The following is a 27,992-nucleotide window of genomic DNA, read 5'->3' as shown; positions in this document are numbered from 1 at the left end:
GAAGCTGTCACACACATTTCTTTTAACAATATAAAAAAAACAGGTTTCCTTCTCCACAACCAAAACTTCAGACATACTTTATTAAAACAAAAGTATTTTTGGCTGTGGACACTGCCAATGGTTAATGAACTTTCCAGGATCATTTATATTTTCAAAATTAATTAGGATGACATTGTTCATAGTCTTTTATGCATTCTTGCAAGATTATAGACAATATTAAGTGTAGTCAACATATTAAAAATCCACTGTGCAATTTTAATAATTTTCTAGCAATGATAATATTATTTACAGTCATGTCTTTAATTATTTGAATGTTAGATTTGAATAGGTACAAATAGACTGTGTAAGGTTTAACATGAGTGAAATCATAACACAACTAAACTAATACAAGTTGAGTTCAACAGGTAATTAATTTGATTCAAGAACACCTTGGAAGGATTTTGTTTTGTCTGTTTCATTTATTTCACCCATGATTAATTAGACCACTGAAGCCATATTTTCATAAACAGAATGTGGACTTCTAACAAATATGATCAAATCTTATTTTCTGCTTTTACTAATTTTAATAAATTGAATGGGTTAACAAATTAAACAAATTTAATAAATTGAATAATTTACCAGAGTTACAAGAGAACAAATGATGCAAAGCTAGGAATACATTGTAACATCCAGTCTTGACTGTTGACGAAGATAAGAAAACACAAAATGAAAGGCTCTGCATCTGAATGTGCACAGTATTCATAACAAAGTAAACAAATAAATAGCACACATTGAGGTGAGTAAATATAATCTGATAGTTATTACAGAGATATGGCTGCAGGATGTCAAGGTTGGGCTCTGAAAACTGAAGGGCATATGGCATTCAAGAAGTGTAGAAAGCGATGTAAGGATGGAGGGGTAGTACTGTTAAAGAAGGACAGCATTTGTGCATTAATGAAGAAGTTACTTTGGTTCAGATCATCAGGATATAGAATCAGTTCGGGTGGAAATGAAGAGTAGAAGGTGAAAGAAGTCACTGGTTGGAGTGGTCTACAGGCCCCCTGACATCAACACAGAAGAAGTATAGGTGTTTTTAGTAAAGCAATAATCATGTGTGACTTTACATGTAAACTGGGATAATCAGATTGGCAGCAGCATCAAAGAAGGGTTCTCAGAATGCTTTTGAGATAGTTTCTAAGAGCTCCATGTTCTGGAAGCAATCAGAGCGCAGGATATATTAACCTTGATATTATAGAATGTTACAGGATTAATTAATAACCTCAGGGTTAAGGAATGCTAAAGCAGTGGCAATTACAAATGGGCAGCACGGTCGCTCAGTGGTTAGCACTGCTGCCTCACTGTGCAGGCACCTGGGTTCGATTCCACCCGCAGGCGACTGTCTGTGTGGAGTTTGCACATTCTCTCCATGTCTGCATGGGTTTCCTCCGGGTGCTCCGGTTTCCTCCCACAGTCCAAAGGTGTGCAGATTAGGTGAATTGGCCATGCTAAATTGTCCGTAGTGTTCAGGAATGTGTAGATTAGGTGGGTTACAGGGGGATGGGTCTGGGTGGGGTGCTCTGAGGTTCGGTGTGGACTCGTGGGGCCGAAGGGCCTGTTTTCACACTGTAGGGATTCTATGATTCTACAAGTGAATTCTACATTCATTTTGAAACGACGACAGTGGTTAAGGCTCATATTTCTAATCTAAGAAAGGGCAACAACGGGGACATGAAAGCTGAGTGAGTTGAAGTGAACTACATTCTAGTCTGGGGGACAGATCAATAGAGATGAAGTGTAAAACATTTGAGGGGATATTTCAGAATATGTATGTTCCCACCATAAATAAAAGTTCTAAAGGAAGGATCCACATCCATGGTTAAATAAAGATGTTGAGGAAAGCATCAGATTTAAGGAAAAAAGCACAGGACACAAAGGTGACAGCCAAGTTAGATGTTTGTTCAGAATATAAAAACACAAAGAATGACAAAGGTTAATCACAAAAAAAGTATGAGGGGAAGCCAGCTAGAAATGCAAAATTGGATAGCAAGAGATTCCACATGTAGTTTAAAAAAAGAGTCAATAAAGTGAATGCTGGTCCTCTAGCAATTGAGAATAGGAGTTAACAATAGAGAACAAAGAAATAGCAAACAAAATGAACAAATATTTTGCCTCTGTCTTCATTATAGAGCATATAAAAGATATTCCAGATATCACTGTAAATCAGGAGGTGGAAGACAGAGAGCAACTTAATGAAATTAAAATTACAAGGGAAGTAGTACTAAGTTGACAGGTCTCTGGGTCCAAATGGATCTCATGCTGTGGTCTTAAAAGAGACTGCTAATGAAGTTGTATGTGCATTGATCTTAATTTTATAAAATTCCCTAGATTCAAGACAGGTTCCATTGGACAGGAAAGTAGCAAATATATCCCTTCTATTCAAAAGAAAGGAGGCAGAAAATAGGAAACTTTGGGCAAGACAGTATGAGACAGGAACTTTCAAGAGTTGATTGGAATAGACTGTTTGTAGGTAAAGGGACAACTGGCAAGTGGGAGGCTTTCAAAAATGTGATAATGAGAATTCAAAGGCATTATGTTCCTGTTGGAGCAAAGGGTAAAGCTGGTAAGAGTTGGGAACAATAAAAATGTTGAGGTTTTGGTCAAGAATAAGAAAGAAGCAGATACTAGATTGAGACAAAAACAAAGTTGCTGGAAAAGCTCAGCAGTTCTGGCAGCATCTGTGGAGGAGAAAACAGAGTTAATGTTTTGGGCCCGGTGACCCTTCCTCAGAACTTTTTTTTACTAGATTGAGACAACTGGGATCAAATGAACTTCTTGAAGAGTACAAGCAGTGCAGGGGCATCCTTAAGAGAGAAATCAGGAGGGCAAAAAGAGAATACAAGATATCCTTGGCAGATAGGTTAATTATAATCCAAAGAGATTCTACAAGTACATTAAGAGCGAAAGAGAATTTTAAACATGAACAGATCAGCAATGACTACTGAATGGTGGAGCAGGTTCATGGGGTTGCCTTGTTTACTTCTGCTCCTTTCCCATATGCTCATATGTCCCCCAAGCAATCACAAATACATATTCTTTATTTCAAAGTATCTTCCATGTAATACAAATCAACTAGCATTCTGAGTCACTTACATACCTGAATTCAAATCCTGATGAGAAAAGGATGGTGCATTGCCCTGCAGTTTCTTGACTGCATAATCATTTTCAACAGCCGCAACTCCTTTGGACTCTTTTGCTTTCAAATTAATTTGTGCTTTTTTTAGCAGTTTCTCTTTTTCCAAGATGAAATCCTTCATGTTAGCTATGCTGAGGCCATCTGGTAACTAAGTGAAACAAAACAGTGGCATACTAACAAGAGCAAATTCTGACATAATCACAACAAAGCCTGATCAAAAATTAGCATAAAATATCAAATTTGCATTTGGAAATTTCATAATGCTGGCAAGAATGCTAACAACTTAACAGCACACTGTTTTATAAAACAAGAGCAATTGCATATCATAAATTAATTCACTGAATTCAAGGCACTATGACATTTACTGAGGAAATGATAAAGTGCTACATTAATGCAAGTTATGTATTAATTTAATGCATTGCTCTTGCAGGATTCTTAATTAAATATTTAAGAAATGCAATATACTGCCAAACAAGCAGCCTTGGATATGACACCACATCTGATGAATTTCCTTTGTTCAATATTCCCTTTCAAATGGAGAACCAATGTACAAGAAAAATAAGATAATTTTTGATTCTGAAAATCAAGCTAAAACGAGCAACTTTGTATTTCTCAAAATACTACATGCATATTTTTAGATAAGAGAGAAAAGGAAGATTAACATTTTAGAAGGACCATTAAGCTGTGAAATTAGGAATCATTTTTTCCACAAAGAGTAGCATAAACCTAGAACTCTCTCAATTAAAAGACTGTGGAAACCAGGTCAATAAATTTATCAAGATTGTAGCTAGGTATGAATATCAGACAATATAGTACAGAGACAGGTAAATTAAGTACAGGGCAACCGAATCAAATAATAACTGAACAGGAAAATTATTATATCCTAGACACAGCACCTCTGACAATACAGTACAAGTTTCCAAAAAAGGAAATTTGTATATGTAAATTTGCCATCAATAGGTGTGATGGCAATCTTTATTACTAAAGATTGAGATCATCGACTGTAGTGATAAGAACTTTCTCTTCTCAAAAAATCTTTCAACATAGTTAATCATTCCAAGGCACTTGATACCACACCACCTGAGGGGGCATTAATGAGAAACAACTAAAAGCTTGGTCAAGGTGGTAGGTTTTACAGAACAATCTAGAGAAATGAAGAGACGTGGAGAGTCAGGAAGATTTAGGGAGGGAAATTCCAGAGCTACTGGCTTTGGCAACTGCTAATGGTGGAACAATAAAAATGGACACGCACAAGAGACTAGAATAAGTGAAGCACCGAGGATCATGTTGTTATGGGGAATGGAAAGGCCATGAAGGGTTTTAAGTATTTTGTTTTAAATTGTATAAGGCAATAGATAATGTTAGTAAATCAGCAAAATAAAGGAAACATACAGTGCAAAATTTTCAGGCAACTGCGCCCAAATCTGATTACGTCTGTAGATACCACACAGATCCCCATAGTTAAACATAGATCATAGAATCCCTACAGTGTAGAAATAGGCCCTTCGGCCCAACAAGTCCACACCAACCCTCAGAGCAGCCACCCAAACCCACCTCCCTATAAGCCACCTAATCTACACATCCCTGAACACTACAGGCAATTCAGCATGGCCAATCCACCTAGCCTGCACATCTCTGGGACAGTGGGAGGAAACCGGAGCACCTGGAGGAAACCCACGCTGACACGGGGAGAATGTGCAAACTCCACACAGACAATCGTCCGAGGGTGGAATTGAACCGGGTTCCTGGCGCTGTGAGGCAGCAGTGCTAGCCATTGTGCCACAGTGCCGCCCCTAATTGCTAACTTAATTACACATGATATAGATACAGGAAATGTTATTCCGATTAAGCAACATCGTCTTAACCTTAAAGTTGGCATACGTTCAAAAAGAGACTAAACGCTTAGTTAACTGGCCTCCCACTGTGCCCTGCTGTGAAAGCTTGAAAACAAGGATGAAGATATTTTAAAAAGTGAGGCATTGCCAGACTAGGAATCAAAGCAAATCAGCAAGGACAGAGTTATGGATGAACAAAATTGGTGTGTTGGAATAGGGGCAGCAGAGTTTTAGATCACCTCAGGTTTATGGAAGATGCACAGTGGAAGACTAGTCAACCTCAAGATCTGCTTAAGTAATCAGATTTGAGCACAATGTAGGTGTAAATTTGGGCATTTTGCTCAATAACTCTGCACTCTATATTTTCTTTATTAATTGATTTACATTTTCTGTGGCCTTATACCAAAAGAAATTCCTGCAACAACAATTCTATTTCCTCATGTATGGTAGTTGACATGTTCTCTCAATAGTGAGAGCAAAGGATCTGTATCAATATGTTAACTTTGTGAAGCAGTTCCATAAGCAAGTCAAGCATAATGGAGGCCTCATGCAGAGAGCATGAAACCTATCAAATTAGATCACTCTGAAGTCCTTAAACCCACAGTCAACCTACAAGACACCCGCCCTGACCTGGATATAATATTTGTTTCGTAGAATCCCTACAGTGTGGAAGCAGGCCATTTGACATCGGGTCCACACCAACCTTTCCAAAAAGCATCCCACACAAACCCAACCCCTACCTTATACCTGTAACCCTGCATTTCCCATGGCTAATCTACCTAGCCTGCACATTCCTGGACACTATGGACAATTTAGCATGGCCAAACCAACTAACTTGCACATCTCTGGACAGTGGAAGGAAACAGGAGCAACCAGAGGAAAGACTTGCAGACACAGGGAGAACATGCAAACTCCACACAGAGTCACCCGAGGGTGGAATCAAACCAGGGCTCTGGCGCTGTGAGGCAGCAGTACTGAACAGTGAACCACTGTGCCGCCGTTCATATTAGATTAAATTTAGTGGTGAGGCTGCCAGGCTAATTTGCTTGACAGTAGCAATGGTTGCACGGTTGTTTCACTGAGCACTTCTTTACATCATAAAGCAAAATCTACCTTTAAACTACGGAATTCATTCCTATTTATGTCTCTGATATAAGCATTATGAAAAACAGGAAACACAGTGGGTGTCACTAACGGATCCTGTGCTGAGATTAGCAAACCTTTCTTGTTGTGGAATAAAAGCTGGTGGTTCACAAACCTACTTGGCCTATTTACTACTGAACATCATTCAGAACATATCTTATGTCATCAATTCATGAAAAGGTTAATCGAATTTTATATTTGTTTTCTGAGTTGCCTCATTGTACTGTTATCATGATCAAAACTTCTGACTTTCAAGAAATTAATTTTCCAGTCATAATTCATTTGATTATGAAAGTAATCTGTTTCATATCACTGGTGAGTTCAGCAAGTATTGATTTTGGTATATGTAATAACGGCCCAGAACATGCAGTAGTACTAATGATGAGGTTGTCAGCATTGTTATTACGGTGTAAAATTGGCAGGAATTTCAGGCATGCAGACATATAGAGTTAAATACAGAAATACAGATGGTCCTGCTGTCAGTGACATCCCACTGTCACTGTTGTAAGCTTTGCTGACGTAACCATTACAAATAACTTCTTGGATGTAAACTTCAGCTATGCGTACATTATTCTCAAAAAATGAAAATATGAGGCCCTTTCCAACTGAGAGTAACTGAATTTTAATGGCATGCTGAGTCATAATTAATGTAAAACAATCTCTCTAGTCCTTAAAAACCAATTGTACAAGTGTGGAGTCTCATCACCTCAGGAGGACATTTCTTGAATTTTACTCCCTACTGCTGCAAGGCATTTTTTGATCAGAATGGTTAGTCAGCCTACCCACTGCTTGTCTTGTTACTGGATGTCACAAGGGAGATACTGAATTAAATCTGATGTTGGAAAAGAAGAAATCTATCCTCTGGAGCCCACTAACCATTTATGGGTAATATGGTTGAGGCCAGTGCCCAGCACTACCCCTTCATTGCTGACTGCTAAGTTGTGTGATTATTTTTGTACCATTTGGAAGATGTGAAGCCACTCTTATCTGCAAGCAGAACTTGACAGCAGCACTGAACTGGAGACATTTTTGTTCTGCTGTGACATTGAACCTTCTTTGCCAATACATAATGAACGATCTGTTGGTTTAACTAAGAACCAACCTGAATATTCTAGATAATCCCTCACACTAAACAAATAAACCCTACCAGTACTTTGTGTCGCTAAAGGCTCAATGTGATTGACACACGCAATCTCCAGTGAGTTGTTTCTGGATAAAATATTGTACTAATAGAATCACCAAGATAAGTAATAAGTACCAGGATCGTTTTTCCAGCTCCCAACTAAAACTTTACTTATTCTGAATACAAACCAAACCATATTTTGCAAAGTAAGCCCACTCATGAAAATCTAATATTTCATAACACATGCAATGAAAACAACCACTTTAATTGGAACGCAGCTAGAACAAACCATCCAAACTCAACATGCACCTGTCATCCACTCTGTCCAACCATGGAACAACTTGGATTGTTAATGAAAACGGCACTGCCAAAGCTGAAAATTGTAACTTAGTATTTGTTTCCTTAGAAACATTACATATTCAAACTTCAAATTTGCTTTTCAAAATGGTTCAATATATTTTTTTTTTTTTTTTACAAACTACCATACAACTTCATGACCTATGGACTAAGCCTGAATTGTGACCAAATCTGTATTTCTCTTCAAGCATTTCAGACACTCATAAGCCAACATGTGCACACAGCAAAGGCCAGTAAAATCAAAGCAGCTGTTTCTTAATGAATATAAAAAATTACTAATTACTAATAACCTTGAATAGATAACTAAGTAGAATATTATTGCATTATGTACAATGATAGTTCTGAACAGCTGTTTACATTCATTGCACTTTGGTACTGCATTGAAAAGCACTTTGCAATACAACTTTTTTCCAAGTACTCAAATTCCAGACCTATAAAATGACTTCTAGAAACCCTGTAATATAATTTACAGTCTATGTATTGCAACCATGATCAGCTAAAAACTTACTTAAACAAAATTAACTCATAACAGCTCACATTCAGTTAAATTTCCCATATATATCATTCATTGATAAACACCACACACCTCTTCCAGGCCACTGTCAATATAACTTTATTGCTGACTGTGGGAAGAGGCAGTAGAAGAATGCAGATTGCCTCAACTCCAAATTTTTCCTTCCCCTTTCCTGTAAAGCAGGATGGTGCTTCCTTGAGGATTTAAGGTTAGGGACTTGCCACAAAGGGAAAAAAAGATACAAACTCGCACTTGAATCTCATATCTCACATTCAATATCTTACAGCACAACACATTTCCAGAACATCAACCAATGACTTTTTTTTCAGATCTTTAACTGGACACACACTGAAGACTGTATCCATGAAAAAAAGAGATATAACACAAATGATTAAAAATTCACAAGAAATATTGGTTTGCCAGACTACCTTTATTAAAGGTATAGACTCTGCAAATTTCTCTAGTTTCCTATCTATTCTGTCTCATGTGGTTCATGATGACTTACCTTCCACATAGAGAACAACTGCAGTTTAAAGGTTGCTGGCAAATAAAAGGTCTATACATTCTTAACTTTTGAAAGCTTTGATAATCCCTTCTTAGTTCCTTGTACTCTTAACTTCACACTCCCCACTCACTTCAAACTCAACTTCTTTCTACATCTGTTCCTGGGAAAAGCACTTTCCAAAACAACAGCACTTTACAACTCAAATTCCTGTGCCTTCAGCTCTTCATTTGCCATGTTGCTCATGCAAGCCCATGCTTTTGTGTCTGATACCCTTATCCCTAGTAGAATGGTCATTTTTTTTTCCCCATCCTGGTTATTCTCCTGGTCTATGCACCATCAAGTCTAAAGAAAGCAAACTTAGAGTCAGAGGTTCTTCAATGTGATTGCGTCTGCACCAGTCAAAAGTAAGCACCTAACTATTCTAATCCCATTTTCTAGCACCTGACCAATGCACGCCATGGCATCATAAGCACACAACTAAATGCTTATTAAAAGTTATGAGGGGTTTCTGCCTCTACAACCTCTACAGACAATGAGTTCCAGATTCACACTACCCTCTGGGTGAAAAAGCTTCTCCTCACATTCCCTCTAAGCCTCCTGCCTTACCTTAAATCTATGTTCCCAGTCATTAGTCCCTTCACCAAGAAAAATGTACTTTCCTATCTATGCCTCTCATAATTTTATATGTGGGAGTCATGTCTCTCCTCTGTATCCTCTGCTCCAAAGGCAATAATTTCACTCTATCAATCTCTCTTCAGCCCAGGCAATATCCTGGTAAATCTCCTCTGCACCCGCTCCAATGTAATCACATCCAACCTATAACGTGGATTCCAGAACTGCACACTATTCTCTAGATGAGGCCTAACCAACATTTTATACAGTTCCAGCATGAGCCCCTGCCTCTTAAATTCTACACCTCAACTAATAAAGGCAAGTATCCCATATGCCTTCTTTAACACTATCTAACTGTCCCACTACCTTAATAGACTGGAGTACTTGCAGATCAAGATCCCTCTGATCCTCGATGCTTCCTAGAGTCCTAACGTTCATTATGTATTCCCTTGCCTTACTTGTCCTGCCCAAGGAAATCAACTAACACTTTGAATTCTATTGGTTATTGATCATTCCATCTGACCATCTATACTCTCCCTCAATCTAAGGCTATCTCCTCACTATTTATCACCCCACCAAATTTTAATGTAATCCACGAACTTACTAATCTCCCTTTCTATGCCCCTCTAAATCATTTATATGTAACACAAACAGCAAAGGCCCTAACACTGATCTCTGCAGAACCCCAATGGAGATAGTGTTCATGTCTCGAAAACACACCTTGGCCATCACACTTTGCTTCCTACCATTCAGCCAATTCTGGATCCAATTAGCCAAATTTCCTTGGATCCTGTGGGATCTTACCGTTGCTCCCATACAGAGCCCAATCAAAAGCCTTGCTGAAATCCAAGTAGATAACATCAAATGTAACACCCTCATCTATACACCTAGTTGTCTCTCCAATAAGGCGATCACTCATGACCACCCCTTAACAAACTATGCTAACTGTTCTTGAATAACCCTGCTTCTCCAACGGCAGATTAATTTTGTCCCTCAGAATTGCTTCCATTAGTTTCCCCACCACTGATGTTAGATTTACTGAACAGTAGTTTCCTGGTTTATCCCTTGTTCCCATCTTGAATAACAGTGCCATACAGGCATCTTCCAGTCCTCTGCACCTCTCCAATGGCAACAAGAGACATTGAAAGTTATTGTCAGAACCCCTGCTATTTTCTCCCTTGCCTTGGAGATTTATCTACTTGAACCTAAGTGGCCACACCTGATTTACACATCCATTATCTCGACCACATGAAATGCTATTCTCCTTTGCCAAAACTACTTCACAGTCATTGATCATCCTGTAATACAAAACAAATCCAGAGTATGATTACTCCCCCGCCATGGAGAAACACAGAAACGTTTCTAGAGCCAATTCCTTAAATACTCTGGGATGTAGATTATCAGGCCCTGGGATTTATCCACCTTCAATCCTATCAATTTTCCCAGCACCATTTCTCTACTAATATTGATCTCCCTCAATTCTTCCCTCTCACTAAATCTTGCATTCTCCAACATTTCTCGTATCTGATTTGTGTCGACTTTTGAGAAGACAGAACCAAAGTATGTGATGGCAAGAAGAGAAAATAATGGAATATAAACAGAAATTAGAGAAACTCAGCAGGTCTGGCAGCATCTGTGGAGAGAAATCAGAGTCAACATTTCAATTTCAATGCAGTGACCCTTCTTCAGAACTGTTCTGAGCTTTTCCACCTCCCTGATTACTTGTCTCCCCAACTGAGAAGTGGCTAGCTTCCCAGTTAGGAAACCACAGTGACCAAACTGCCAGATTTACTGATTAGGGGACTGCAGTTCCTCCAAACTGGCAAGAGAGAAGTTTAAAATTGAGGAATTGCTTGACTAAATTAAGAGGTTAAGGCTGATAAGCGAAGGGGACAGTGCAAGTTATGATATGACAACAGAGTTTTGGAGGAGTTCAGATTTATGAGGGTAGAAGATAGGAGGTCAACCAAAATAACATTGGAATAATCAAGTCTACAGACAACAAAGGAATTGAGGAGGATTTCAGCAGTAAATGAACTAATTCAGAAATGGAGTCTGAATGTTACAGAAATGGATGCTGAAAATCTCGAAGACAGAGCAGATATGGAGTGAGAAGCTCAACTCAAGATCAAATACATCACACCAGGGTTGCAACCAGACAGTCTCAAACACTTGCCACTGAGAATGAAGGACTCGGTGGCTAGGGAAAGGAGTTCATAGCCAGGTCAAAAACAGTGGCTTCCTTTTTCACAATATTTAGTTGGAGGAAAATTCTTCTCACCCAGTTCTGGATATATGACAACTAAGGTAACAAATTAGGTGCAGCAGAATAATTAAGAAAGATACGGTGAGGTAGAGTTTGGTGATGTGGAACTTAAGGTAATTTCAGACAGTGTGTCAAAAAAAAGCATGAAAATGAGAAATAGGAGGTTGCCAGTCACAGTGCACAAGTGGGAAGAGGACACTACAAGCCACTACAATTGAGCGTGCTTTCATCCAGTTAAATGACTGAGGAGTGCCACTTTCTTCAAGTGACTTAGTCAACTATATTCAAAGACTACAGGCAAACAATGAAGGATGAGGAAGGACAGTTTACCATTTTGTCAGTAGTCTTTGATGTTTCACCACACATCCCCTTTACCAAAGATAACAAAACAAAAACTTTCCTCATGGTCCTTCCAATCTGGCTCTGAACCAAGCTTTTTCTAGTTTCTTTCTATCTCTTGACCGTACTAAACTGGTTATTCAATTTCCTTTCACAAGGCCATAAGACATAGGAGCAGAAAGTAGGCCACTCAGCCCATCAAATCTGCTCCGCCATTCAATCATGGCTGATATGCTTCTTAAATCCATTCTCCCACTTTCTCCCCGTGACCCTTGAACCTCTTGACAATCAAGAACCTATCTATCCCCTCACATGCTAGCTAAATAGATCCCAGACACAAGTACTGACCTCCCTTTCAAAACTGCCATCACTACCACTCTAAAAAAAATGGACATTCAATGCCCATATTGCTGGAAGCCTTTCATCTCCAAAGGCCATGAACAAACTTTCACCTCACAAATGTGCATGGATCATTCCCAAAACTTCATGTGTGAAATTGCTTCAAGCAGGTTTCTGGCCTGATAAATTCTGGCTTTCAAATGGGATTTGATATTTATCTAAAGATAAACCCTTGCAGGACTATAGGAAAATGTTAGAATAATGGGACTGAGTTGTTCTTTCACAGCTCGCACAGCTACGAAGGCCAAATGGCTTCCTTCTTTGTTAGAAACAATTCTAAATATGATCCATCACACCAGTCTCCTCCAAAAGCCATCCTCCACTTCCCTTTTGGTGACTCCAGCATGATTCCACTTTTCTTTATCAAGCAATAGCCATAGAATAATTTGCAATGGTTTCTTAACGTGCCCTGTACTGAAACTAAACACTTGGCCATGTACTCATCCTGGTCCTGGCCACTGTGTCAGACAGAGGCAAACTGTTGGCAATGTTGGCACCTTCATGACCACTAGCTGAATTTCTAACCCCATATCTTCATTGTTGCAAAGCTCCCCTCTGTCACCTCCATAATTTGCCCATGTCCACCTCATTTGCTGCCAAAGCTTTCTTCCATATTATAGTCAGTTCAAGGTTCAACTATCCCAATGCTCTGCTGGCTGGCATCCCAACCTCAAACTGCACTGACTTGACCTAGCCTAATACAAAACTCTGCTGCTCGTATTCTAACTAGCACCAAAAGCCAGTCGTTAATTAGGTTTTTTTTCTCACAGAACTACATCTGCTCCTCATCTCCCAAATCTCATCTTCCAGTTAAAACTAGTTTATGACATTGCACTTCTCTAGTTCTGTAATATCTAATGGTCCATACAACACTCTTAGATTATGTACTTTCTTCCAACTCTAGGGTTTTATACACACCCTGTTTCCTCTAATTCAACTTTGATGCTCATGCCGAGCCCTGAAAGTGAATCTATACCAATTGAAGATTTACCAATGGCAAATATTTGCACATTTATGTTTATGAAACACACAGAGAGACAGACAGAGAATGAACAGAAGATGTAGAAAAGTGAAAAAAAATCAGAAATAAAATAAAGAGATTAGAATAGATCAACAAAGCAAAAAAATTGCACTTCCATTATTTTGTCTGTTTTTCATGTGTTTCATCAAGATTTCTTTAAAAGTAATGCTTCAACTTATAAGTATCAAGTACTATGTGATTGTTCATCTTATCCCTTACCAATTAAACAGAAATGCTCCAATAAAGATCCGCGCCAAAAACCAATGATAAGTATGTCTTTACATCAGATTGCCAAGTATGAAGGCCAAGAAGTAACAGAGATAAGTTTTATATAAACAGTCATCCAAACTCTTTGGCAACTTTTCAAAATTCGGCTAATGAGTCATTGGTTGCCTTTCCGCATTTAGATGCAATCTATTTTAGGAGAGCTCCTGACATAATGAAGGTAATATGCTGACAATGTCAACAGCACAACAACATTATGTAAATCAGTCTTGACAGAAACAGGTTAACATAGGTTTGTTGCACAATTTTATTTCATTTTCTCTAGTAACTTCATAACTAACATATCCATAATTATATTTAGTTCAAATTTATGTACTTGATTTGAGACATTGCAGTTTACTAAGTGCTGGGATTTTCAAGTGAAAGGGAGAAAAGTAAAGTATCAACTGGTATAAAGATAGAAAATAAAGTCTCTTCATAACAGCATCTTGTAATTCAAGCGGCATTAATTTCAGGAGAGTCAATGAAGCTAAAAACTAACTAAGGATGTTAGCTACAGGCTACCTCAGCTCGGTACAACTCTGGCATCTTCCTGACTTGAAATATTGCATCTCCAAAGGGTTGGGCAACACCAATTTAAGTTGAGTCTTCTTGAATTTTGAGAAATAACCTTATTACTTAGGAATGTAGCGAGAAAAACATAGAATTTGACATTGAGAGTCCTCCACTCACTTAATGTTCTCCTTGTCAATTTGACTCATTGTCAGTTTCTTACCTCTGGGCCAAAAGAAATAGAGATTCAAAATCTCTCCTCTCTATCCCAGGGATGAGAACTTATGTTGACAATTCAAAGCAACACTGAGGGAGTGTAGAATTGTCAATGTTACTACATTTTGGATTAGATTTTCTTCCTAATTCTACTACTTAAAAGATGCCATGGCACTATTCGAGATCATTCCTGTGTCCTGGCCAACATTCATTCCTGATGACTTACAACATCGATTGACTACGTATGGGGCTTTGCTGTGAGCAAACTCACTGGCACATCACAAATTATTAGACTCCAAAGGCTACATCAAAGGATAAACTACATAAATTAGGCTTGTATTCAAGAAGAATGGAATATGATTTGACTGAGGAGATAGAACAGTACATCACAGGAACAGGCACTTCGGCCTACCATGTCTGTACCGACCATGATGCCATTCTAAACTAATCCTATTTGCCTACATATGGTCTATATCCCTCTATTGCTTGTTTACGGGTCTGTTTAAATGTCTCAAACATTACTATCGTATCTGCTTCTACCACCTCTATTGGCAGTACTGAAGGCACCTATCATCGTCTGTGTAAAAACTTTGCCTCACACATCTCGTTTAAACTTTACCTCTCTCATTTAAACCTACAGCGCCTAGTATTTAACATTTCTATCTTGGGAAAAAGATTCCAACTACCCACCCTATCCATGGGTGACTCTCATAATTTTTATATACTATCAGGTTTCCCTTCAGCCTCCAATGCTCTAGCAAAAACAATTCACATTTGTTCAACCTCTCCTTATTGCTAATACACTCCAGTCCAGGTAATATTCTGGTAAACCTCTTTTACATACTCTCCAAAGCCTCCACATCCTTCCAATAGTGTGGTAACCACAACCACACACAATACTCCAAATGTGGCCTAACTAGAGTCATTTGCAGCTGCAACACGACTTGCCAATTTTTATAATCAATTCCCCAGACAATGAAGGCAAATATGCCATATGTCTTCTTTACCACCTTATCGATTTGTGCTGCCACTTTCTGGGAGCTATCGACTTACACCCCAAGATCCTTCTGTATATCAATGCGCCTAAGGGTTCTGCCATTTAGTGTATAATTTCCTTTTGCGTTTGACCTCCCAAAATACTTTAACTCACACCTGTCTGGATTAATCTTCTTCTTCCATTTCTCAGCTCAACTTTCCAACTGATTTATATCCTGTTGTCTCCTTTGGCAATCTCCCTCACTATCCACAACTATACCTATTTTCATGTCATCTGCAAGCTTACTAATCAGACTATCTACATTTTCATTTAAATCATATTACAAGCAACCAAGCCCCCAGCAATGATCCATGCAGAACACCACTGGTCATACACCTCCTGTCAGAAAAACACTCCCCCACAATTACTCATCTTCTATGACCAAGCCAATTTTGTATCCAATTTTCCAAGTCACCATGGATCCCATGTGATTTAATCTTCAGGATGAGCCTACCAGGAGGTACCTTGTCAAATGCTTTAGTAAAGTCCACGTACACAACATTTATTGCCTTATCCTCAATCATCTTCATCATTTCCTCAAAAAACTCAATCAAATTTGTGAGACTAGACCGTCCCACACAAAGCCATGCTGACTATCCCAAATAGATCAATTATTTTCTAAATGCATAAACCCTGTCCCTAAGCGGCTTCTCCAATAATTTCTCACCACTAATATAAGACTCACCAGCCTATAATTTCCTGGATTATCTCTGTTGCCCTTCTTAAACAAACAAATAACATTGACTAATCTCCAATCTTCGGAGACCTTGCATGTGGCTGAAGAGGATACAAAGATCTTGGTCAAGGCCCTAGCAATTTCCTCCCGTGCCTCCCTTGGTATTCTGGGATAGATTACATCAGGCCCTGGAAACTTATCCACCTTAATGTTTTTAAGGTTTTTAGCATTTTGATAGTAACATGAAAGTGCAGACTGGAACATAAAATGAAAAATAAGCATTGAAATTTTAAGTAAATGGGTGAGTGCCAGATGGATTCCAACACAAGTCATCTCCAGTACTTTGGATCAATAAAGGATAGTTCCAAATAGTATTTATTTCATGGAAAGCTAGAGAAAGTAAAGATTTCAGAGTTCTTGCACACAGGTTAATAAAATATGATATGAGAAAAATAAAAAATGCTAAAGGAATTTATTGCCTTTGTAACGAGAATATTGGAATATAAAGGAGATCAAGTTTTACTAAAGCTAAACAAAACCCTGGTTTAACCACATTTGAAGTAATGTGTAGAATACTGAATGCAACACATTAAAAGGGAAAACCAAGAGCCTTGAAAGGATTGTAGGATAAATTCACTGGAACATTTCCAGAGGAAATTACATAAGCTAGGCTTTCAAGCTTCATAGTTTGACATTTGAACTTTCAAATTTCAAGTCTGTATATGTACAAAACTTTAAAAGAATTGTAAACTAGGAGAAGGACAGTGTAGAATTTCAACAAGGCATTGAAAAATTCATAGTATAGGCCTATACCTGACAGATGGCCAGAACATAGAAAGATAGAGTAAACTGAAGGATGTTACTCTAAATGGTGTGCGGAAGTAGACTCAGGTGTATACATATGCAAGTCATTAAAGGTGGCAGGGCAGGTAGAGAGATCCGTTAAAAAAGCATACAATACCCTTGGCTTCATTATTTAGAGCAGAGTAAGGAGTAGGGGCATTTCACTGAACTAACATAGGACATTTTATAAGAATAGAAAATTAAAAATTAAATCAAAACAAAATATAAATGCTTTTGTCAAAGTAAAAGCAGCAGGCCTTTTTGCAGAAACATTTAACACCCATGTAAGTGGTATTCCAATGTCAATGGAAACTTAAAATATAGATTATGTAATTTTCAGATTTCTTTGGAATCACAGTGAACTTTCAAACACAAAGCAGAACAGATATCTCAAAGGATTTGATCTCTTAAAATTATTTATATCTGCTTATCACCGCCTTAAGATACGAAACAATTTGCATGCTTTTACTCAACAGAGAAAACGGATTCTTACATTGTTCTCATTGTAGCAATAAGTGACTTTTGCTTGAATGTCACCAACATTCAGTACTGGAGCAATTTTACTGGAAGTAAACCTCAGACGAGATCTGAAAAAAATAATGTTGACAATTCTCAAAGTGCCAAAGGATAAATTTCTGTATTTGTTGTACATAATACCACATTGATAACATGATCATAAAACAATTCCAAAATATTCCACAAAGTCCAGGTTAAATTTCCTAAAAGGTACTGCACCAACTCTCCAACTTATTTTGCCTCTCAAGATATAACCCCGTACTTCAATGATCTAAACACTGACTATGCAGTTGATAGTATTGCTGAATTGACCTCTCTAACACTCACTGTGGAGGGTTTATTTACTGATTTTTCAAATTGATATTGATGTTAATATTGATACCTACTTAGTCGCTTTCTTTCCATCCCCTTGAGATTTTCCTTCTACCTCACATTCTCCCACATCTTCAGTAGGGCTCTGGGGTTCTATTCGCGGGAATGCCGTCTTCAATGTGTCCACTATTGCACTGACAACAATCTGCAGGAAAAAAAACCCATGATAAGATAAATTTCCTCGCAGATGTTGCAATCAATCCCATTAAACCCTTCAGCAGAATAAACTTCTTCGTGCAAAATATACTTGATATAACCCTACTCCAAGCATCATCAATTCCTTTGATTGACCTTCTAAATATTGAAACAAAAACCTAAAAAGTAATCTTGTTGAGGATTTTAATCCATTTTGAATCCGAGATTCAAAACAGTTGAACTGTATCCCAAAAATGGCACATTCAGCCCGAGAACTGAATCTCCTCAACTTTTACTTCACGAAAATATGGAGCTATTGTTGTATAGCATTGGACAAAGAGCAGCTCTTTAAAATAAAAGACTGATTAATAAAAAGTTGGGCAAAATTATTCCAGAAATTACAAATTTACCTTGTCAATCCTGGACACAAAGGATTTCTTCACAAAAGCAATTCTAGCATCAGTATTTAGAGCCAGAAACTCCTGCATTTCCTCAGAATACGCACTTTCAGGAATGGCGCAAAGTTGCTGCACAAAGAAGTTAAAAGATGAACAGTTCTACATTAAAAACATGGCCAAAAACAAAACAATAATAGTTCATGTTTAACAAACTGAATAGCAGATTTGATTTTTCATTCACTACAGCTCCAGAGCTGTACATTCACAGAAGTAAACATATTGAGAGCCAAAAGAAATGGACATAAAGGAACAGAATTTGGGAAATATCATTTCATCGATACTTCAGTTGTAACGGAAGAAGGTCAACCATGACTTTTATTAAAACAATACAGGAAATTTCCAAGGACAGCACAGACATTACATTAAAAATTGGTAATTTTTTGCACAGCTTGAAATGGCAGATGTGGCAATTACAAAAATTGCCAATATTACTCCACAAACTAACAATCTTACCTTCCAAAGCCACAGATGGCTGACATGGGAAATAAAGACCACTATCCCAGCTGCAACAAAAGCTGTATTTTTACGATTGGACTTGGATTGCGTTTGGAAACGATGTCAAAAATTGATCTATATCTAATGATGTCACATCAACTCAAGTGTACCCAATGCTGACCCCAAAATTAGATATGTGTTGAGTACAAGACACTGCAAATATGCAGATCTTCTTTCGATAATGGGGGAGTCTATGTATGCGTTGGGTAAATGGAAGAGGATGCTTAGTTGGCTGAATAAGGTACTGCCACACTAGGGTAAACTGACACCTATCACCCATAGGGGAAGAAACGCTATATTCATACAATCACTTTTCTCTTACTTTAAGAAAGGTCTCCAGAAGACTTTTCCGAGCTTCTACTTTATCACTGTCCATGTTTCCGAATGGCAGGTCAGGAAAGAGCTTCTTTGGTCCTTTCACATCTGAAAACCAACAGAAAGCAGTTTAGAGAATATCAAACAAAATAAGCATTTTTTAAAATTTGTGCTAATTTTTGCACAGAGCACTTTGAAGATGTTTTTGAATTATTAATTTGTGTCACATAATAAAAACAAAAAGCCCCCAAAGCAAACTCATTTTTCAGGTTTCAATGGAATTTGGAAATAATTGATTGAAATGTGGCAAATATTAAAATTTCTCTATGTTCTGTTAACATTCTACTAAATTATCATTGAAATGAAATTCGTAGAAGTTAGAACGCTTTCAGAGGAAATATGGAAAGTGATTGATGAGAAAAAAAGTACATCCTAATTGATTCACCCACTCAATAGGTCATAAAGATAATCTGTTCATTCAAATGATAAAGTGGGTAAAGGCACATTATATATTTTGTTCAAACAAATATAAAACTGCTAGGGAATCTCAGGGAGTCTGGCATCATCCGTGAAAAGAAAACATAGTTAAGGTTTCAAATCCGGGTCAATTCTATTTTTGTTTGTTTCAGATGTCCAGCATCCACAGTGCTTTGGTTCATATATTTTATTGTTAATAAATTTCAGTTTTTTAATACTAAATTATCAGCAGAGATTAACACATAACGCGTATCTTAATGAATACTTTGGGGAATACAAGACAAACAGCATTTTCAGAAAAGACTGACAGAAACAGTTAAAGCACGATAAAATATGGTAGGTTGTCCACAGACCTTTAGTGCATTCCACATATTGGCCTCTCAAACTCAGAGTGCTGAACAAAAGGTCCTTCCTCAAAGTGAGAATGAGAAAAACTGCCAAACTGTGACACTTATATGAATCTTTTGATTTAAAATTGGCAAAGAATTGCAAAGCCAGATATGTGCAGTGTGTGTATTTGTGCACTTGTTCATTTCCTTGCTCCACCACTCGGTATCACTCACATTCCAAGCTCCTATTACGCTGCAAGCTGTGAAGCAACTCTATGGGGATTGTGATGATAAAATTGCAAGATTGGGATTTATAATATTGTTACTTCCTTACTTTTCAGGAGCTTCCGTAGTTCTGCCTTTTCTTCCAGTCTAGTTTGTAGATTCAAGAATTCACTGTAACGTCGATTAACAGTGTGGTATGCCACCTGCTGGAGTGTTCCAGGATTCTCTGTGTCCAATGCAGTTTCATACTGTTGAAAGGATATACAATAAGTTCTCGATTAAAGTCACCCTATTTACCGTAGTTTCACTTTAACACTGGTAAGTTAATGGGGCCTACAATCTTGTTGAGCATCGCATGATACATACTAATGTAGATTCCTGCGTGGCCTGATTAGCCTTCCCCACTCCCATTCCTCCAAGTTCTCCTCCTCAACTCCAGGTTGCAGCCTCTTCCCCATTCCTAGCCTGTCAGTCGCCATCTCTTTCCCCACTCCCAATTCCCAGTTGTAACCTCTTTCCCCCTTCCCAACTCAAATATGCACTGCTTATTGCACAAGGAGTCAATAAGCTCCTGGCAATTGAAGGAGAGAGTTCAAGGGGAGCAGGAGAGCGAAAAACCCCGAAATAGGCGGTCCGTGTCATTGAGAGGAGGAAGTGAGGCAAGGTAGAAACAGGCAGACTGATAGCAGACCTGTCGGGGACTCTAGAGTGGCAGCAGCAAGGTTAAAAAGAGCAGTAAGAGTGCAGAGGTCCCAGAAAGAGATGGACTGGAGACAGATCCATGTGAAATTTGGAGCATAAGCAGTGAGGTCTAAAAGAGCAGCAAGGACAGAGAAGTCGAAGAAGCAGACGGACTGGTGTAGAACTACTTCAACAAAATCAAAGTGTGATATCACAGGAGAGCAGGTAGGTAACTGGTGGGTATTTCTCTCTTGTGATTTGATATTGATTTAAGTTAAGGCCATAAGTACAGTTTAAAAATTTTACTCAGGTAATTAATATCTTAGAACTTTAAAACTTCTTCACTTGATCGAGTTGAGGGGTTCCGGTTGTTTGTCTGACATAGACAAGAATAAGACTTTTCTTGTCTACACTTAGGTAGGAATAAGGGTACAAGAAAAACAAGGGTTCATATTCTAAATAGTTAAGGAACGTCTCGGGAACTTAGGCCCATGATCTCCACATCCTGCACAATGTGGGAAATCCTAGACGCTTCTGGAAGTTTGAATGACCAGCTGTATAGGAGGTACCACCAGCTGGAGCTCCAAAACCTGAGGAACCGAGTAGCAGCTGGGGACACTACGATGCATTCACTAGGTTGAGGATAACATGTTTCAGCGCATGGTCACCCCGCAGCTGAAGGAAGTGCAGCAAAGATGGAATAGGTGATCCCCACGCAGAAGAAAGGGACTGCACAGGTAGTGAGGGAATCCCTCAAGTGCATGTCACTTGCAAATCATTTCTCAGCCTTAGAAAATGGTGAGGGTAATGGTTCCTCACAGGAATGTATGCTTAAAGTAGACTGGCAGGGAGATGGGATCCTGACAAGTAGTTCAGAGGGGATAGAAGCTAAAATGGAATTAGAAGTTAAAATACTAGTTAGTACGGAAGGCAGAGAAAACACAGGCTACAAAAGAAAGTAGTAAATTCAGCAAAGTTAAATGGAATATATTCTAATGTAAGGAGCCTGAGGTATAAGGTAGATGAGCTGACATAGGCACATAGTACTTTGACTCCACTGCTATACTGAGGCTATACTGATAGATGTGCAGGTCAGCTCAACATTGCTGATTATAGGGTATTCTGATAAGATAGAGAAGGAATTGGTGGGGTGGGGGGGTTCTCATAATATAGCACTGAGGAGGGATAATATCTTGGGAGGAACAAGTGAGGTCATATTGGTAGAAGTAAAAAAAAATTCACAAATGGGGCAAACATGCTGTTAGGTATGTAGTTTTGCTGCCCCCCACCGCCGAACAATCAGGAGAAAACGAGGATCAAACTTCAGAGAAGTGCAAAAATAACCAAGCTGTTATAGTCAATTTTAACTATCCAAATATTAACTGGGATTGTTCTCGCATGGAAGGTAAGGTAGGAGCAAATTCTCAAATTACTTCCAGGAGAGCTTCTTTAGCCAATACATTGAAGTTCCAACAGAGGAGGGCACAGTTCTGGGTCTAATATTTGGAAATGAGCCAGAGCAGGTGGAAGGCTTATCAGTAGGTGTGCATTACGGAGATAGTGCCCATAATTCAGAACAGTGGCAAATGGAGTTCAACCCAGCAAAGTCTAAGTCACAGAGTTATACAGCATAGAAACAGGCCCTTTGGTCCACTGTGTCTATAAGACCATAAGTTATAGAAGCAGAATGAAGTCATTTGGCCCATCAAGTCTGCTCTACCATTCAACTACGGCTGATATATTTCTCAACCCCATTTTGCCTTCTCCCTGTAACCCTTGTCTTCTTACTAATCAAGAACTTATCTACCCCTGTTTTAAATACACTCAATGATTTGGCCTGCACAGCCTTCTGAGGCAATGAGTTCCACTATCCTTTGGCTGAAGAATATCCTCCCCAGCTCAGTTCTAAAGGGTCATCCCTTCACTCTAAAGCTGTGCAATTGGATCCTAATCTGTCCAAAGAGTGGAAACATCTTCTCCTCATCCACTCTATCCAGGCGTCTCAGTGTCCTGTAAGTTTCAATCAGAACTCTCTCCCCCCCAAGACTTTTAAACTCAAATGTTCCTCATATGACAAGCCCCTCATCCCTAGGATCATTCTTGTAAACCACCTCTCAACGCCCTCTAAAGCTAGAACATCCTTGCTTAGATATGGAGACCAAAACTGCTCACAATTTTCCAAATGCAGTCTGACCAATGCTTCATACGGCCTCAACAATACATCTCCACTCTTGTATTCTAGCCATCTTGAAACAAATGCTAACATTATGTTTGCCTTCCTAACTACAATCTGAACCTGCATGTTAACCTTAAGAGAATCCTGAATTAGGACTCCCAAATCCTTTGTGTTTCAGATTTCTGAAACCTTTCCTCATTTAGAAAACAGACAAAGCCTCTACTATTCCTACCAAAGTGTGTGCATAACCTCAGTCTTTCTCACTTGCCAAGTGAAGGTTGATAGGGGACCTGATAGAGGTGTATAAGATTGACAAGAGTAGACAAGGATGTTAGGAAGGCATTTTTTCCATTCGTGGAGGGGTCAATAACCAGGGAATCTGTTTAAGGCAAGGATAGAAGACTAAGAGGGGAGTCAAGGAGAAATATTGTCATTCAGAGGATCGCGAGAGCCTGGAACTATTCCCTGATGGCCGAGTCAGAAACTCTCAAAACGTTTAGGCAGGATTGATATTCATCTCCTTTGCCATAATCTCCAGGGCTATGGACAAAAAAATGGAAAATGGAATTAGTGTAGTCAGATCATTGTTGACCACTGCACTGTAAATGTCTATGAGTCTATGGAGAGGGTAAGAGTTTAAGAAACCAGTTGATAAACAGTGTAAAGAAGCTGGTGTAATCTTTGTCATCCTGAACAACTCTGGTATAATGAGTAGTTTTAACAGAAAACAGGGTCTGATGGTGTCTTGTGTGTTGGTGTCAGATCTGGTCACGAATATCTACACCAGTTGTGCAGAAGGTCATGCCAGCTGGAAAGGTGAGATTGAGAGTGAGTGAGAGAGAAAGGCATCGAAATTGGAGGTGAGGGTATAACTGAGCAGATCAATACCTGCAGAAGTATTCAGGTGAATGGAAGGCAAAAGGTGAGATAGCTGACAGCTCAAGAGCTTGACAGTGATTTTGGAAATGACTTGGAGGCACAGTTTTTTTTTTCCAGGTATGGTTGGAGATGGTAGATGGTACAGAAATGAAAGTAGGTAGTCCTCATTATGGAGAAATTCAGTTAGATATTAATCTCAAAAACCCCAAATGCAGCTCCTGATTTGTACTGTTCTGTTGATCTCAATCTGATCTGTGACAGAGATGATACAACTGACTACAAAATTTGTTATATTATACCAGCAGTTCTTCTACAGGCTCAGGTTGTTGACTTGCTCACCGAGTTGGCTTGTATTTGTTCAGACGTTTCATCACCATGCCAGATGACATCATTAGTGGAGCCTCCGATGAAGCGATGTTATTCTACTCTGTTTGGAATTTGTACTGTCTGGTCCGTTATGGTGAGTACTGTCATTTCCAGTTTTGGTCTATATGGGCTTGTACATGGGGTCCAATTCTATATGTTTGTTGATTGAAGTATGGGTGCAGAATTATGCCTCTAGGAATTCCCGTGCATGTCTACGTTTGGTTTGGGCTACTATGGTTACCTGGTTCCAGTTAAATTGATGGCCTTCATTGTCTAAATGTACGGATATTAAGGAGAGTTCAGTATGCTGTTTTGCTGCTAGCTGATGTTCATGTGTTCTGATGGCTAGTTTCCTTCTTGTCTGTCTGATGTAACGTTTGTGGCAGTCGTTGCTTGGTATTTTGTAAACCACGTTTGTTCTGCATGTTGTGGCAATGGGGTCTTTAATCCTTGTAAGTGTTTGAATTTGATCCTATTTATTATAGGAATTTATGTCACTAAAAGTAGAGTGTTACTTTTTTTTTAAAATATAGAAGCCCCACAGTGCAGAAACAGGCCACTTGGCCCAACAAGTCCACAGCAGCCCTCTAAAGAGCATCCCACCCAGACCCATCCCCTACCCTATCCCAGCAACCCTGCATTTCGCCTGGCTAGTGTAGCTAACCGTCACATCCCTGAACACTATGGATAACTTAGCATGGGTGGTCCACCTAACTTGCACATCTTTGGACTGTGGGAGTAAACCATAGCACCCAGTAGAAACCCAAGCAGAGATGGGGGAGAACATGCAAACTCCACACAGCCAGTCGCCCAAGGCTAGAATCAAACCCGGGTCCCTGGCACTGTGAGGCAGCAGTGCTAACCACTGAGCCACAGTGTTGTGAGTTACCGCAAAGGATATTTTTGCAGATTTTCCTGAAAACCATACTTACCCACTCTTGGCCTACTGATGCTCTCCTCATTACTTTATAAAAGTGATTTCCTCCTCTTCAATTCTCAGTGTATTGCACTCTTCCTTCCAGTTTTCAGTCTCCCATTTCACAATCTCAAACTCCAGGTCTCACTTTCTCTCTCAGGCTCTTGCACTTCACCTGCCACCTCTCGTACCATGTGCAAAGGTCAGTTTACAGATTACCCTAAAAATTAAGTTTCCTGCTTTCTTGCAAGCTGCACTGATAAATTAAAATTTGCCTTTCATCAACATTAGTGCTAAGATCAAAGAACATCTTAAAGGGAAAAAGTGACTTGCCTTAATAGTGTACAGGGTGTAAGGGTGAAATCCTCCTCCTCTGTGCTCTTTTGCTGTGACTGTTCCACTGATTCTCAAATTGTGAATCACCACTGGTGTGTCTGGACTGCAAACAGGTTCAAAACTGTAACTAGACACATTCATTGAAGTAGGGGAGGATGTATGCACAGGTCCTGTAGACACAATATCTAAGGAGTTACAGGATGAACCATTTGATGGAACAGCCTCCTTTTCCTGAAAAGGGTGTGGGCTAGAAAGAATTCGGATTGTTTCATGAGCAAGAATAGTCGTGGATGTCGCTAGTTTACCAAATGCCTCTTCTTTTCCAGCATCATCAATATGCTCCAGCCCGAGAGAAGTTGCATTTTGGTCAAATGATGGCAAATTTGTATCTGTATGCAAAACTGTGGATTCTCCTATATTTAGCTCATCACCATTTGCATCTTCTGGTGCATCAAAAGTATTAGCTAGTTCCACTGGAGTCAGCCTGTCCACCGCCAGTTCTTCAGATGCTAACAATATTAATGACTCTGTGGAATCCTTTCTCACGTCAGATTGTGGTGATTCGGGTTCAAATTCCTCACACGAATAGAAGAGATTTAGTTTGTCTGGCCTTTGGTGATCATAGCCACTGATGGCATTTCCTACTGATTTTTCAAACTTTTCATTTGATTTACTTGTATTTCCATTTACTGATGTATCAGTCTCTTCTATATTGGTTTCCAAGCTATCAACATCATCATAACAAGGAAAATTTTCAGCTTTTGGAGTTGGCATTGATTCAGCAATGAACTCCTTTTGGGGTTTCAAGGGTAAGAAAGTGGGCACGATCGGCTGCAAAGGTGTCTCCATTACCTCGACTGTCTTATTGCTGGATTTTGTAAAAATGTCTATGATAATACCATTAATCCAATCCGGGTCTGCCAGTTTGTTTATAAGAGGCAGAAGCACATTGCACATGATTAGCTCTCTCACCACAAACCTCCCTGTCCTGGTTTCTAGATTGGGATAGGGCACTAACACATGCAAAAGTAGATCAACAATGCCCCTTGCATAATTTACTTCTGTTGCTGGACTCTGAAGTGCTATATGAGGGTCATTGACTTTGCAATATATTTTCCACAGTGACTGATTATTATCTTCTGCTTGGTGGCGGCCTATCTTCTCGCGTAATGTCTTCTTGGCCTTCATATAAATCTCTAGGTGACAGCTGCATAAAATAAGGATCTTTTGGGCCAGTCCCTTCCTGTCAACATGCTCCATCCTTCTCTTCAGTTCCAAAGCCATGGCATGCATGGCTCTCTGCACCTCGTTCTCAAACTCTGGTTCCTTACTGACAGTCCTATACCAAGAAGTGACAAAATCCCTGATTATCTTAGTGACGGTGCCTTCGATCTCCTTGGCCAGCAGCAATTCAGAGTCTGCTTGGGATAGGGTGGGCTCCAACCTGATAAACCTCTCCAAATGGACCAGGTTGGTGGGGCTGAGCATCAGTTGTGAGCCCAACCAGCCGCCTAGCAACACCAGCAGCACCGAAACACATAACAACCAGATGTTGAGCAGCAGCTGGAGGAAGAGGCAGGCCAGCACCAGGAGCCCGAGGCCCAGCCACTTCCTCTGCAGCAACAGCTCATTCAGCAGCCGGCCCGAATCCTTCACATTTCCCGGGTGCATCCCGTCAGCTTCAACTGGCGACCGTTTACAGCTTCAGCCAGCAACCGACCAGCGGCCCAGCGTCTGTTTATATCCAATTGCCCGGGGAGAAGATTCCGGCCACCAAATGAGAGGCTGCAAACGCGAAAACCCCGGGAGCAGCGCCGCCTGCAGCACAGGAGAACCAAAACACCAACGCCCCCGGCAGCACGGGAGGACCGCAACGCCAGCACCACCTGCAGCACAGGAGGACCGCAGCTCCACTGCCATCTGCAGCACGGGAGAACCGCAGCTCCAGCGCCACGTGCAGCACGGGAGGACCTCACCTCCAGCGCCACCTGTAGCACGGGAGGACTGCAGCACCAGCACCACCCTGCAGCACGGGAGGACCTCACTCCAGCGCCACCTGTAGCATGGGAGGCCCGCAACTCCAGCGTCACCAGCAACAATGGCAGTTTACTACAACTCCACTTTTGTGGGATGTGGGCGTTGTTGGTGACCAGCATTTATTGCCCATCACTAGTTGCTCCTTGAGAGGGTTTGACTGAGAAGATTAGGGTGAATCCAAAGAGTTTCTTTAAGTATATTAAAGGAAAAAGAATAACTCGAGAGAGAATAGGAGCCCTCAAGGACTAAAGTGGACGTGTATATGTGGAACTGCAGATGGGTGAGGTCCTCATTGAATATTTCTCCTCTGTGTTTACCACGGAGATAGACATGAAGACTTGGGAACTTATTAGTGGTGATATCTTGGACAATCCATATCACAGTAGAGGTGGTGTTGGAAGTATTAGAATGTACGAAGGTGGATAAATTTCCTGACCCTGATCAG

General features: G+C 39.7%; 1 protein-coding gene across 2 annotated transcripts in view; it reads right to left on the bottom strand.

Moving 5' to 3' along the window:
- The window catches only part of snx19b (sorting nexin 19b), a 164,515-nt gene extending 137,212 nt beyond the window's left edge, over positions 1-27,303 (bottom strand). For both annotated transcript variants that reach the window (XM_020527299.2, XM_048615694.1), the window contains exons 1-7: positions 25,508-27,303; positions 20,266-20,404; positions 19,133-19,233; positions 18,268-18,384; positions 17,737-17,867; positions 17,328-17,421; positions 3,134-3,320 (exon numbers count right to left, since the gene is read on the bottom strand). In XM_020527299.2, the coding sequence (XP_020382888.2) occupies positions 3,134-3,320; positions 17,328-17,421; positions 17,737-17,867; positions 18,268-18,384; positions 19,133-19,233; positions 20,266-20,404; positions 25,508-27,181 (2,443 nt within the window). In that variant the 5' untranslated portion in view covers positions 27,182-27,303. The remainder of the gene's footprint in view (positions 1-3,133; positions 3,321-17,327; positions 17,422-17,736; positions 17,868-18,267; positions 18,385-19,132; positions 19,234-20,265; positions 20,405-25,507) is intronic.
- Between the last annotated feature and the right edge of the window lie 689 nt (positions 27,304-27,992).

Source organism: Rhincodon typus, chromosome 32, assembly GCF_021869965.1.
Source record: "Rhincodon typus isolate 14 chromosome 32, sRhiTyp1.1, whole genome shotgun sequence".
Taxonomy (NCBI): domain Eukaryota; kingdom Metazoa; phylum Chordata; class Chondrichthyes; order Orectolobiformes; family Rhincodontidae; genus Rhincodon; species Rhincodon typus.
This window is presented reverse-complemented; position numbering and strand designations above follow the sequence as displayed.